The sequence below is a fragment of the Nanorana parkeri genome, unplaced genomic scaffold (assembly GCF_000935625.1).
Source record: "Nanorana parkeri isolate BGI_ZX_2015 unplaced genomic scaffold, ASM93562v1 scaffold567, whole genome shotgun sequence".
NCBI classification, from domain to species: domain Eukaryota; kingdom Metazoa; phylum Chordata; class Amphibia; order Anura; family Dicroglossidae; genus Nanorana; species Nanorana parkeri.
The window spans coordinates 114,434-126,493 of NW_017306835.1; the positions used below are offsets into that span (position 1 = coordinate 114,434).

Here is a 12,060-nt window from a genome sequence, read left to right on the forward strand (position 1 = left end):
CTTATGTTATTTAAAGACCAGAGCAATTTTTACATTTCCATGTTTATTAGGTGATCAATTTGTCATTACTTAAAGAGTAAAGCTGGCCATACACCTATAGATGATCTGCAGATTTTCTATGGTCAGATGGAAAAAGTGCAACAGATTCCTCCATCTACGCTAAACTGTGTGGATGGAGGAATCTCCCACTGGGCCCAGCTTCAATATCTTACTAGTTGTCCTCGCTGGCTATCAACATACCTGAACAATCTGATTAGATGCCGGCATTGTTCAGGTATTTTGAGAGCCAGCGGGGCCGACTAGCAAGATACTGAAGCTTGGCCCAGTGGGGGATCATTTTTTTAGGGGGTGGGGAAAAACTAGGCTACCTTTTGGCAATATCGTTTTGCAAAAACGTATTTATATTTAAAAGGAGAACTATGAGGTGAGTGATTTTCACTCATCCTCATAGTTCGAGCCGATGTGCGACAATAAAAACGGTCATATGTCGGCTCAATAATTCGGAAAGTGAGCGAACACATACCGTCGCTCGCTTCTCGATCATGTCCCTGCAGAGAGCCGCGACTGTCACTCACGGCTCCCTGCAGGGATTTCCCCTGCTCCTCAGTGCTGACTGGAAGAACAGACAGGGGAGGGGGCGGGCACAGCTGGCTCTGCCTCTAGATAGGCAGAGCCCGCTGTCAATCACGCAGCTGGGTGAATCTCAACAGTAATGTCGGGATCCGTCCCGGCTGCCGCGGTCTCAGTATACCCCGAGCTGTAGCTCGCCATATACTGAGCTTTGGGTGACGGGAGGGCGCTAGTTTGTGTTCTCCCGTGACCCTTAGGAGAACTATGGGGAAAAGCACTGACCCCATAGTTCTCCTTTAAGTAAGGATTTTTTTTTTTTCTTCAAAAGGTGATGCCATATGCAGAGCAAAGTTCACATCTTTAATCAACATTTGAATAATGTACAATTGAAATAAATTTGCTGTATTTATTCAAATGATACTAACAGACTATCTGCAAGGGTCATTTGGGCAGTCGCACCTGCTCTGTAATATAAAGCAGGCAGGGGAAGTTGAGACAGGGGAAAGGTACTACATGTAAGAGATGCACTCCAAAAACTTGACTTTTTGTGCAATCAAAGTGCTCAAGCAGTTAAATAAGCCCGGAAATATGTGAGCTTTCAATTACAAAGTCATTTTGGGAGAGCTTGTATTTTTGGTGCGTCATTTAGGCTTGTGTCGATGGGCTTTATCTCGTCAACGGCTTCAGTTTGACATCAGTTTGAGACACTTCAGTTATTTCGGAAATCAAAGACAGGTGCATTTGACCTGCAGCGGACCTATTTCTGACCCTCATTTGACCTGCCTCAAGCATGTTTTGCATTCACATATACTTGTATGAGAATGCAAATCCAACTTGAAGTGAACAAAAGTCCATCACCAAAAGGCTTTTACTAGGAATTTGGCAACATGGTCATTGGAACAAGAACAAACACTAATAAGAATAAAAGTGCAACTCCAGTATTTTGAATTGTTCAGTTTTGGCTAGAGCGGAACGGTGAGGAAATCTTTTCAGCTTTTTGCCTGGTCTTGCTGCCTGTGTCGGTTAGGAGAATTACCCATAAGTAACTTGTTGTGTCCCCAGAACAGGAAGCTTGAAGAATCTCTTTGCTGAGTGAGCAGAGAAAGAAGAGTAAACTGTATTTATAAATCTTCATTTCGCACCTAGGTCAGCGTTTCCGTGCGTAAAACATGCATTTTTATGCACGGTTTCCCGTTGCATGGTCTGCGCGCGTTGGACGTGCATAGGCAAAGACACGCATTTTATGGAGCAGATCAAAATGCATTGCTGTGAATGAGGACACATGCACACAAACAGGCACAAAAATATGCAAAACGCTTGTGTCGCACGTTTTAATTCGCTTCCATTGAAGTCTAAGCGGCCAATCTGTCCGAAAGAAGCTCATGTACTTTTTCCAGCGGTTTACAACTTGCAACAAAACTCTCAGGTGTGAACAGGGGCCATAGAAATGAATGGCATTTCTTATGTTGACAGCTTTGAGCGACAAAAACATCTAGGTGTGAACAGGGACTTAAAGAGGGGAAGGGTTAGATCTTTCATAAAAAGAGTTACAACTGCCGTTCATATTCAGTTTTGTAAGATTTTCCACCAAAATTTTAAAAGCAACCAAACAAGGTCAGACACAGAAAAAAACAAACATGACAGATTCCAAACCTACACCACAATCAAAATAATAAACTACTAGAATGATAAACATGCACACATATACATACTTGTATATCTTAATGTAAAATTTAAATACATACTGTAGATCGCTGTTGATTTTGTTTTTCAAATGTGGACTTTTAGAGGAGAGGAACAGTGCTGGTGAATAATAGCAACTTACCCAGGAACAAAGGACTGTGGTGGAGGAGTTGGCCCATTTAGAGTATACATCCCAATACTGCCAATCCCACTACTGCCCAAAGCAGCAGAATTTTGCCCAGACTGAACATTGCGATCCTGGTAATTAAGTTGGAGGGTCTGTGGCCTTGCGTAGTAGTATGGTGTTGAATGAGCATCACGTGGCAGAGCCTGAGCAAACAATGTTGCATAGTTGGATACCTGAAAGAGAGAATAGGATTTTTGCAAATACCATAAAGTCCTTTCTTTGAGTTCATTGAGGGACACAAGAATTTAGATACAGTCAGGCTACACTGCCGCCTACAGGAGGAGTTGACACTGGCAAACAGAAACGTTTCTGTCTAAATTGTTCGTAGTAACTTTGCAATTTGCACTTCTTGGCGCCTTTCAAATAACTGCTACCACTGTTCTTTCCACTGAAAGGGTTAACACAGAGTGCTGATATTCGCTAGGCGGAGTGACGTGCATGCGTGCTTGGGCCTAGTTGCAGTGTCATCACACGGGCACAACATGTCTGCACACTGCACACAGAAACAGAGGGGACACTCCCTCTGCAACATGTGACCCCAGTCTATACAAGGGTTGAGCAGCTTCCTCTGCGCTGTTAAAAAAAAAAATAGCGGCCATTTAGAGGACACCTAGTATATTTCTCAATGAATACTAGGCATTCTCTAATTGGACAAGGGGCACCGATGTCACAGGACCACCCCTCGCTCAGTCAACACTTACAGGACTATTCACAAAAGGGAAGAGTTTGGAGAAGGCAGGAGAAGTGAACAATCTAGGCCAAAACAGCCGATTTGGAAACATTCTCCAATTCAGCTCACTTTCTAGTTCAGCTATGTTGTCCTAGATCAGGGGTAGGCAACCTTGGCTCTCCAGCTGTGCTGAAACTACAAATCCCATCATGCTTCTGCCTCTGGGAGTCATGCCTGTGGCTTGCAATGCCTTATGGGATTTGTAGTTTTTTTTTTTTAATGAAGGCCACCACAATACACAGCATTGCCCAATACTTTAACAGTGAGTTGGGGTGTCATTTAAACCAAAGGGCACTACAACACAAATGTATGAAAACTAAACTAGCCCTTTGGACATGTTGGGGTCTGCATTTGAGGGATCCCTATATTCACTAAGTTGACCACCACTGTTCTAACTGCTAGTTTCAGGAGATTAGGTGATGTCACTACTGTGTTGCTCACTGTTCTCCCTTCTGAAGGCTCTGATATAAAGGAAGCAGAACCCTGCCTCTACCTAGATGGCCACCTCCATTCAGAGACACAGTGGAGAACAAGTAATGGGGAAAAAAAAATATATAATTATATGCAGGTAGACCAGAGAAAGGTGGCGATTAGTCTTTTGTCATCTGCTTACCTAATTTTAGACACAGCATGCACAGTTCAGTTGTAACACAATGCATTAGAAAGCACTCCCATCTAAGCTTACCTTGTTTGGTTGTTTACGTGGATCTTCACTAAGGCTAAGCAAAAGATAGAGAACTGCCCATCTGTTTTTCACTACGCCCTAAAGCAAAAGTAGAAGAACGATTGTTGACATATTTTTAAAAACACTCTATATTGTTACCAAATGTCAGAATTAAAACACAAATGACCTATTAAAGTCCTGTGCCCAGACCATGAACATTATAAAAGTTTTAAACGCATTCTTAACAAGCTGTAAAAGGGCTTCAAAACAAGACATCCCTGTCCTCTCTAGCTGCTTGCACTGTGTAGAAATGTATCCTCAAAGCTCTTCAAAAGGACTCCGTTCCAGTTAGTTTTTAAGACTAGAGTCACACGTTTGCATTTTGGCTTTAAATCAATGGAAATGCATGTAAAACTAGGCTTGCACTGCTATCAGTACTACCAACTGGGTCAACTTGCCCCCAGTTTATCGATGTGGTGTAACAGACACCACTGATTACGTAAGAACACTATCTGATATGTTCAGTTTATCGATAGGAAAAGGACAGAAAAAAAGATGGTTTTTTGCTGGCTCCAGAAAGAACAAGTCCAATAAACTTCAGACTCGTAAGTATGTAAAAAAGTATACATTTATTGAACAAATATATATTTCTTTAAAAAGCATTGAATATGCATGGCAAACATAAAAAGGACATACACCTCAGAGGAAAATACCTCCTATCACCCCCTATATACCACAATCAAAGTTTAACTGGATGATCATGATTCTATACATATGAAATACAACATCATAGGCAACTCAAAAGGACCAAGGGCATGTGTACCCAGGGTGGAGGAAGATGGAATGGGCACAACCAGACTGGACCTGGAATCCACGGGTTAAGTAGGGCAGGGCTAGCAACGGCCCCAACAACATCGGCGGTTCCAGGTGGAGGACCGTCCCTCCAGCTGCCCTGGACCTTGCACATTACTGGATCCCTCCTCACCACTGGACACCCTCTCAACCTAACCCGTGGATTCCAGGTCCAGTCTGGTTGTGCCCATTCCATCTTCCTCCACCCTGGGTACACATGCCCTTGGTCCGTTCCATACACCTGTGCCAAGCACTTATTGACCTCACACTGAAGGGACTACCTCCCTCCCCTCCTCATGAAGGGCCCCATGGCACGAAACGCGTTGAACCTACAAGCATTGCTCCTCTAGCATTGCAAGTAATACATCACCCCCATAAGCATTGTTTTTTCCACTCGAGGTTTATCAACATAATCAACTAATACTTGTCTCTTTTGAGTTGCCTATGATGTTGTATATCATATGTATAGAATCATGATCATCCAGTTAAACTTTGATTGTGGTATATAGGGGGTGATAGGAGGTATTTTCCTCTGAGGTGTATGTCTTTTTACATTTTTCATGCATATTCAATGCTTTTTAAAGAAATATATATTTGTTCAATAAATTTATACTTTTTTACATACTTACGAGACTGAAGTTTATTGGACTTGTTCTTTCTGGAGCCAGCAAAAAACCCCATCTTTTTCTGTCCTTTTCCTATTACAATTTAACTAGGGGTTGGCCTCCAGAAAGGAAGGATCTGTGCACCATAAAACATTTTTCGCTTCAGTTTATCGATGTGGTGTAACATAGATACCACCAAATTACATAAAGACACTATCCTATATGTTGGGAGCACGAGCAGCAGCCAGCTGCTGTAAATCTGGCACAAAGTTTACCGTTATAACATGGATGCTGATGACTTCCGGTTCCGGCGCCCTATGTAGTGGAAGCAGAGTGAAGAGCTCCCGCACGGCCAGCGCCCATTCGCATATAAAACCATATTTCAGCTAATCTAACTTCGCCTGAGGTACCCTCTAACCACTCGTTCCCCCCTGGACGGTCGGGAAGATGGACAAATTCCTCATAAAACGAAATAAAGTGTATTGAAAATAACATGGATGCTCGATAAAGAGGGAAGACATGTAAGAATAACCTTGTGAGGCCTAGGATGCTACAGGATATGAATATCCACAACATGGCAGCACACATAGGGAGCATGGATGGCAAACCGCCCCATTCAAGGCAAGGCAGAGGAGAACTCTGAGCCAAACCAAATGCGAGTAAGGGAAAGCTCTGCTAGAGCCCATATGAACCTGGGGATGGTTACTTTTTCAGGGATAGATGGGGAGGGAGGGTCCCATAATAGAATAACCTGAAGGTTAATCCTCGGACAAGCCCAGGCATGCAACCCCCCCAGGTCCACTGTCCCCGATTCACGGGGGAGCACACACTGGGAGGCCCCTGCAACTAGCACGCAAGCCTATAGAGAAAATAACAAAACGGTTACGATGCTCCTGTTAGGCCGGAGGAAACACAAAAAACTGGGAGGTGGTGGGGCTTTACCGCCCCTTTTATTTTAATTGTGGATGAAGTGTTTCCTGTTGGGTGGATTCTCTCTCTGTCTCAGATGCTGCCCTGGAAGATGACTTGGGGAAAAAGGAAATATGGGGACTTTTTTTGTTTTCAAAGAGAACATTGTTTTCCATAGATTTTTTTTTTCTCAGAAATGTAAAAATAGAATTTTTTTTCTGTCAGGTACATATTGAATAGTAATATTATATAGTCTCTTATCCCTACCACCTGTACTAAAAACACTGTTCACGAAGCACAAGTGAATCAGTGGCTAACCTCAGCTGTGGTAGCTGGCAATTGTCCATACTGGAGCAACAGCAGTCACCACAAGGCCACGCAGCAAAATTAAAAAAAAATGTCTATGTGCCTCATTCACACCACAACGCTGGTATGATGCGCAGTGCAGCAAAAGCAGACAGATACTTTCTTTTTTTTCAGCGCACTCAATGGCAACACAGAACACAGTGCTGCTGAGCAGAACTCCGAATGGAGTGTACACTTTGCAAACTGCCAATAAAGTAAAAAAAATTAATGAAATAAACAATCCCTTGTATCGTTATGTAATGAACCAGCCCTTAGAGGGCCTAAAGTAGTCTGAGAGGTGGTAAATACATTTTTAAATACATGGTAAAAATATATATAAAAATAAATCTGAAGATCCAGAACCAATATATTTTTTCCTTATGGATAAAAAGTTATGGTCTGTCACCTTTCTAGTTAAAAAGGAGAACTATCGGGTTAAGGCTTTTCCCCATAGTTCTCCTTAGGGTAACGGGAGGACACAAACTAGCGTCCTCCCGTCACACTAGGCTCAGTATACCGCGAGCTGCAGCTCGCGGTATACTGAGAGCTGCTGCTCGCGCTATACTAAGACGCCGCAGCTGAAGCAGATCCCGACAATTATGTCTGGATCCGCCTAGCTGCCTGACAGCTGGCTCTGCCTACCTAGAGGCAGAGCCAGCTGTACCCGCTCCCTCCCCGTCCGTCAGTGCTGGCAGATCGGAGCGGGGAGAGGGGAATCCAGCCCCTCCCCTGTCACGGCAGAGAGCCGTGACAGGATCGAGAGGTGAGCGAACCCCGTATGTGTTCGCTCACCTCCCGATCTACTGAGCCGACCTGTGACAGTCTCATTGTCACAGGTCGGCTAGAACTATGAGGTGAGTGAAAAGCACTCACCTCATAGTTCTCCTTTAAGGTAATAGTATGCAGGCCAAGCGATTTGACCTGCATACTTTTTCCAAAGTATAAACCTGCTAAGTGGTAAACCAAGAATAAAGATGACAACCCTGGGAGCATGGAAGTGAGCACCTTCAAAACACAAGTAAGCAACAGTTCTCATATTTCTGTCCTGACAGGTTTACTGAAAGGATGAGGAAAACTTTCGCCCATCCTTACCCTTCTGCTTTTCCTTTTTAGCCAATGTCTGCGTGTGCACAGTTCTACCCATAGACCGATATGGGGCTGAAGATGGACAGAAGCCGATCGACCTACCAGCCCCATAGAAGGTTATGGGGCTGAACTGGTTACTTTACACACACAAGTTACTTTTGGTCCTTTCATTTTATGCAAGGATACTCGTCATCCAAAACGGTTTCAGGTTTTTGCATATGTAGCACAAATAAATACACAAAGTGATACAGTTACTACTATCAAAATTGCAGCGGTTTCCATTAAACAGAGATGTGCCATTAATATTACTTTGGAAAAGAAAGTATCAGCAACTAAAATATGTGAAGAACCATTTACATCCCCTTTAGTCACTTTCTATAAATCAATACGATCTTAACCTTCAACCAGAAAACACTTGCTACTAAAAAAGCTCCAAATGTGAAAAGATGATTCAATAAATCAGTAACATAGTAAAACAAAATTACTCTAAAAATAAACTCACTAAAGAATTGAGCCTGTAATGTTCAAAATCAAATACAAAAATCTATCCCCTGCAAGGTTTCCTATGATCAAGGATGCTAAAAGGCTTTGATGGTTTAAAATAACAGCCAAGAAAACCACCACGTTTCTAATAGCAGAAATGCCCTTCCTATGTCCAGAGAAAAGACAATCCATTAGACTTACACAGCAGAATGATACAGCCTATAAAACTTCCAATAACATTTTTAAAATAATGCCATCAAGCTGTGCATTAAAGTGTGTCACACAATCAATGTATCATTATGCTTCTCCACCGGGAGCACAATACTGCAGAAAGCAAAACCATTTTCAAGAAAAGAAGAAAAAAATCCCCCAAATACTATACTGGCTACACAACTGTAATTTCCAAAATACAATGCTGTTTTAGTCCCTATGGCCCCAACAATCAGACATAGAAAGAAAAATGAAAGCTAAAACTCTAGACAGATATAAACAAGGCATGAATGCAGCCATTAATTAACAGACTACCTTAGGTAGGAAGGAAGTCCTAGGCCTCAACACTAGTTTATCCATGTAAGACCTTACAGGATAAGGCCAAGAAACACCACTTTGTTGAGCTTGGAGAGGAATGTCTTTAATGGTTTTAAAAAGCAGAGAGGGACCAGATTCACATCCCAAAGAATAACAGGGGGAACCACATGGAAGACTACCTGTACAAAGTTATTAATCTAGGAATGCGAGGCCCACAATCTCTGAAGCAAGATAGCAAGAGCAGAAACATGACCCGCAATAGTGCTTCGAACCCTAATGCTGGTCCAGATACAGCTATAGAACAGAATGGATTCGTCCCACCAGCGAATCTCCTTGAGTGAAAGCCCTGAGACTTACACCAAATGAAGTATGCCTTTCACATTCAGATATAGACCTTGCAAGCTTCATTGGATTCAGAGATGGCCATGTCTTGGAACCTGGCCTTCTACAGCCATCCCATTACAGCTACTGACCAGGAGTAGGATGGCCATCAGAATATATGGACAGTGACTTTTCAGCCCAGCTCCTTCGATAAATGTCTATTTAGTAATCGACTTCAGTCAGGCCAACAGGACCACACAACCCAAGAATTTCAGATGAATGTGGATCAGTCTGTGAATCATCTGACATTCTTATAGTATTCACAGGTGGTCTCATCCAAGTACTAACCAGGCCCAAGCCTGCTCAGCCTCCAAGATCAGATGTGATCAGGCACTTTCAGGGTGATGTGGCTCTAGGCAATCTAACTCTTTAAAAAGTAAATCTTTAAAAAAAATAAAAAACCAGATCTCATTATCAGTAAACAGCTGATATCCCACTCAACATTGTGACCATGAAGGTTATGGAATTTTAATAACATTTATTTTTAGAATAAGCATAATGGGCGGACACACCATGTCTATTAAACCTTTCCGACACTAAACTCAGGAGGTAAATCTTAAAAATACATTCAAGTACCCTATTAACTAAAATGTATCTCATTTATGTACCACTCGGCTGTAGATCATCAACTCATCTCTGAATTGGTGCCGACACTGTCCTTCCTTCTGGAAGGTGGCTACTTCTGTTCCCCATAGTCCCTGTGTGTGCTGTAAAGTATTCACCACTCCAAGCTCGCTCTAGTGGTGGACTACAATCTCCAGGGCTTGAAAAATCCACTCGTCAGTGACGAGAGGACGGTGGAGCCCGACGAGCAGCTTCCCGGCCGGCCGTTGTAATTACACGGCCGGCCGGGAGCTTTACAGTCAAGTGATCGAGCGTCTCGAGAGACGCTCGACCGCTTGTATCAGCAGCTGTCACTGCTCTGTGACAGGAGATCAAAGGGAGTTCAGTACACGAACTCCCTTTGATCTCCTCTCAGCCCCCGAATGCAGGAAGTGATGTATATTACATCACTTCCTGCATTCAGTGTCACTCTCCAGCTTCTCTGGAGGTCCTTAGGTGACATTAGGGGTCTTGGAGACCCCTGATGTCTCCATAAAGAGGACCCGTCATGTAAATTGGCTCTCATGTAATAGCAATAAAGTTGTGTGTCAAAAAAAAAAAAAAAAAAAAACCGATCCGCCAGCGCTGACTGGCGGAACGGATGGGGGAGGGGCAGGTACAGCTGGCTCTGCCTCTAGATAGGCAGAGCTAGCTGTCACTCACGCAGCTGGGCGGATCCAGACAATTGTCGGGATCCGCTTCAGCCTCTCAGTATACCGCGAGCTGTAGCACCCTATATACTGATTTCCGATTTTGCGGGCGCACGCAATTTTAAGGCTTGACATGTTTGGGGTCTATTTACCCGACGTGACCCCGACTTTTATGTTTTACTAAAAATATGGGTAATAATAAATGTTTTATAACATAACATAGGGAAACTTTTTTGTTTTTTACTACATTTATGGTAGTTTTTTTTATTATATAGTAAAAAGAAGAAAAAAAAATACCCCCCCACGGTGATTATATACCTCCAAAAGAAAGCTCTATCTGTCCCCAAACTTTTTTAACATAAATTGCAAGGCTATAGTCCGGTCATGCTGACTGGTGAAATTTTTGACTGACTGGTGAGAAACTATCAAATTTTTCAAGCCCTGACAATCTCAATACAAAATTAGTAAACTAAACGTGAGACCTGACGTGTATTTAACTTTATTGACATTTACATAGGCGGCTAACAAGCCACCTATGTGATAGCACAGATACAATGACAGGTCGTCTTTATGTAGACACCAAGGGTCTATAAAGACCCCTAATGTCTTCTATGGACTCCAAAAAGGCTGATAATGCACAGATTGTGCTTCATCTGCTTCTTCTCCCGCTACAGCAGCCAGATAAATGACAGGTTGAAACTGGAAGCCATGAAATACACAGCTTCTAGTTGCAGTGATCAGACAGGTGATCAACCACTCCCCGGCTGCATACAAATGATCATGCGGCTCTATAGCTGCCTGAACTCTTGTATGCGACAGCCAGTGCTGACTGCAAAAACATGGCTGCAGTAGCCATGATCTTGGTAAAACCACTTTAGGACCCAGCTGTTTACAGTATATACGTACAGCAATCCTGAAGTGGTTAAGTACATTTTGTTGCCACTTATAATGCATCAAATGCTGCACACTCGCACACAAAAACATAATTTGGCATATATTTACACATGTTTAAATTAACCTTTTTTGTGGCATTATGCACTTACTTGTGACTGGAGCTTCCTATGAAGCTCTGAAAACAGAGCACCATCTGCTTCTCTTCTCTGACGCACAACTGTAGAAAAGAAAGAAGACTACTGAACAGCTCTTCACAGAACATAAAAACCTTAGGTAAATCACTTTTATTTTGGTTTGTTGTATGTATCTGCTTTACAATTGTCTACTTTAAAAAGTGAGGTGACTCTCGGCTTTAAATTGTGATAAAATATTAAGATAGGTCCTTAAACAAAAGGCCAGTTTACCACCATCAAGTTGTTTGGGGCCAGTAGGATAGATGATATAGATATAGATATAGATATCTCTATTTTTTTTTAGAATAATATTATATGACCCTAAACCTGTACTGCTGCTTAGGGTTAGGGGAGCATAACTGCAAACTTGCCTCCATATACTGCACTGCTCTTTGTAAAATCATGGTCTGGACTAAACAGGGAACCAATGTGCAGGTGATAGTTCCAGTGCATGCGGTCACAGCTGGTCTTAAGTAGGAATCCCCTTTTGGGCATCAATGCATACTTACAATTGTAACCTCAAATACAAAAATCATCAAATAAGCATTTGTGCTGCTCCAAGACTGGACAGTGTGTGTCTAAGTGCAGACACAGATGTGCAGGTTCGGGTGTGTATGCAGGGGCGTATCTGCCGTGAGGCAAACAAGGAGTTTGACTCGGGCGGCAGTTTTCAGGGGGGGGGGGGGGGGAAAAAAGACCCCCCCGAAAAAAAAAGGG

General features: G+C 42.7%; 1 protein-coding gene across 2 annotated transcripts in view; it reads right to left on the reverse strand.

Annotated features, from left to right (window-relative positions):
* Nucleotides 1–12,060, reverse strand: part of TUBGCP3 (tubulin gamma complex associated protein 3) — a 74,730-nt gene that overhangs the window by 56,585 nt on the left and 6,085 nt on the right. Inside the window, exons 3-5 of one of the 2 annotated variants that reach the window (XM_018562257.1) lie at nt 11,320–11,387; nt 3,856–3,933; nt 2,396–2,583 (exon numbers count right to left, since the gene is read on the reverse strand). In XM_018562257.1, the coding sequence (XP_018417759.1) occupies nt 2,396–2,583; nt 3,856–3,933; nt 11,320–11,387 (334 nt within the window). Of the gene's footprint in view, nt 1–2,395; nt 2,614–3,855; nt 3,934–11,319; nt 11,388–12,060 lie in introns of both variants that reach the window. The other variant, XM_018562256.1, reaches the window with a different exon arrangement.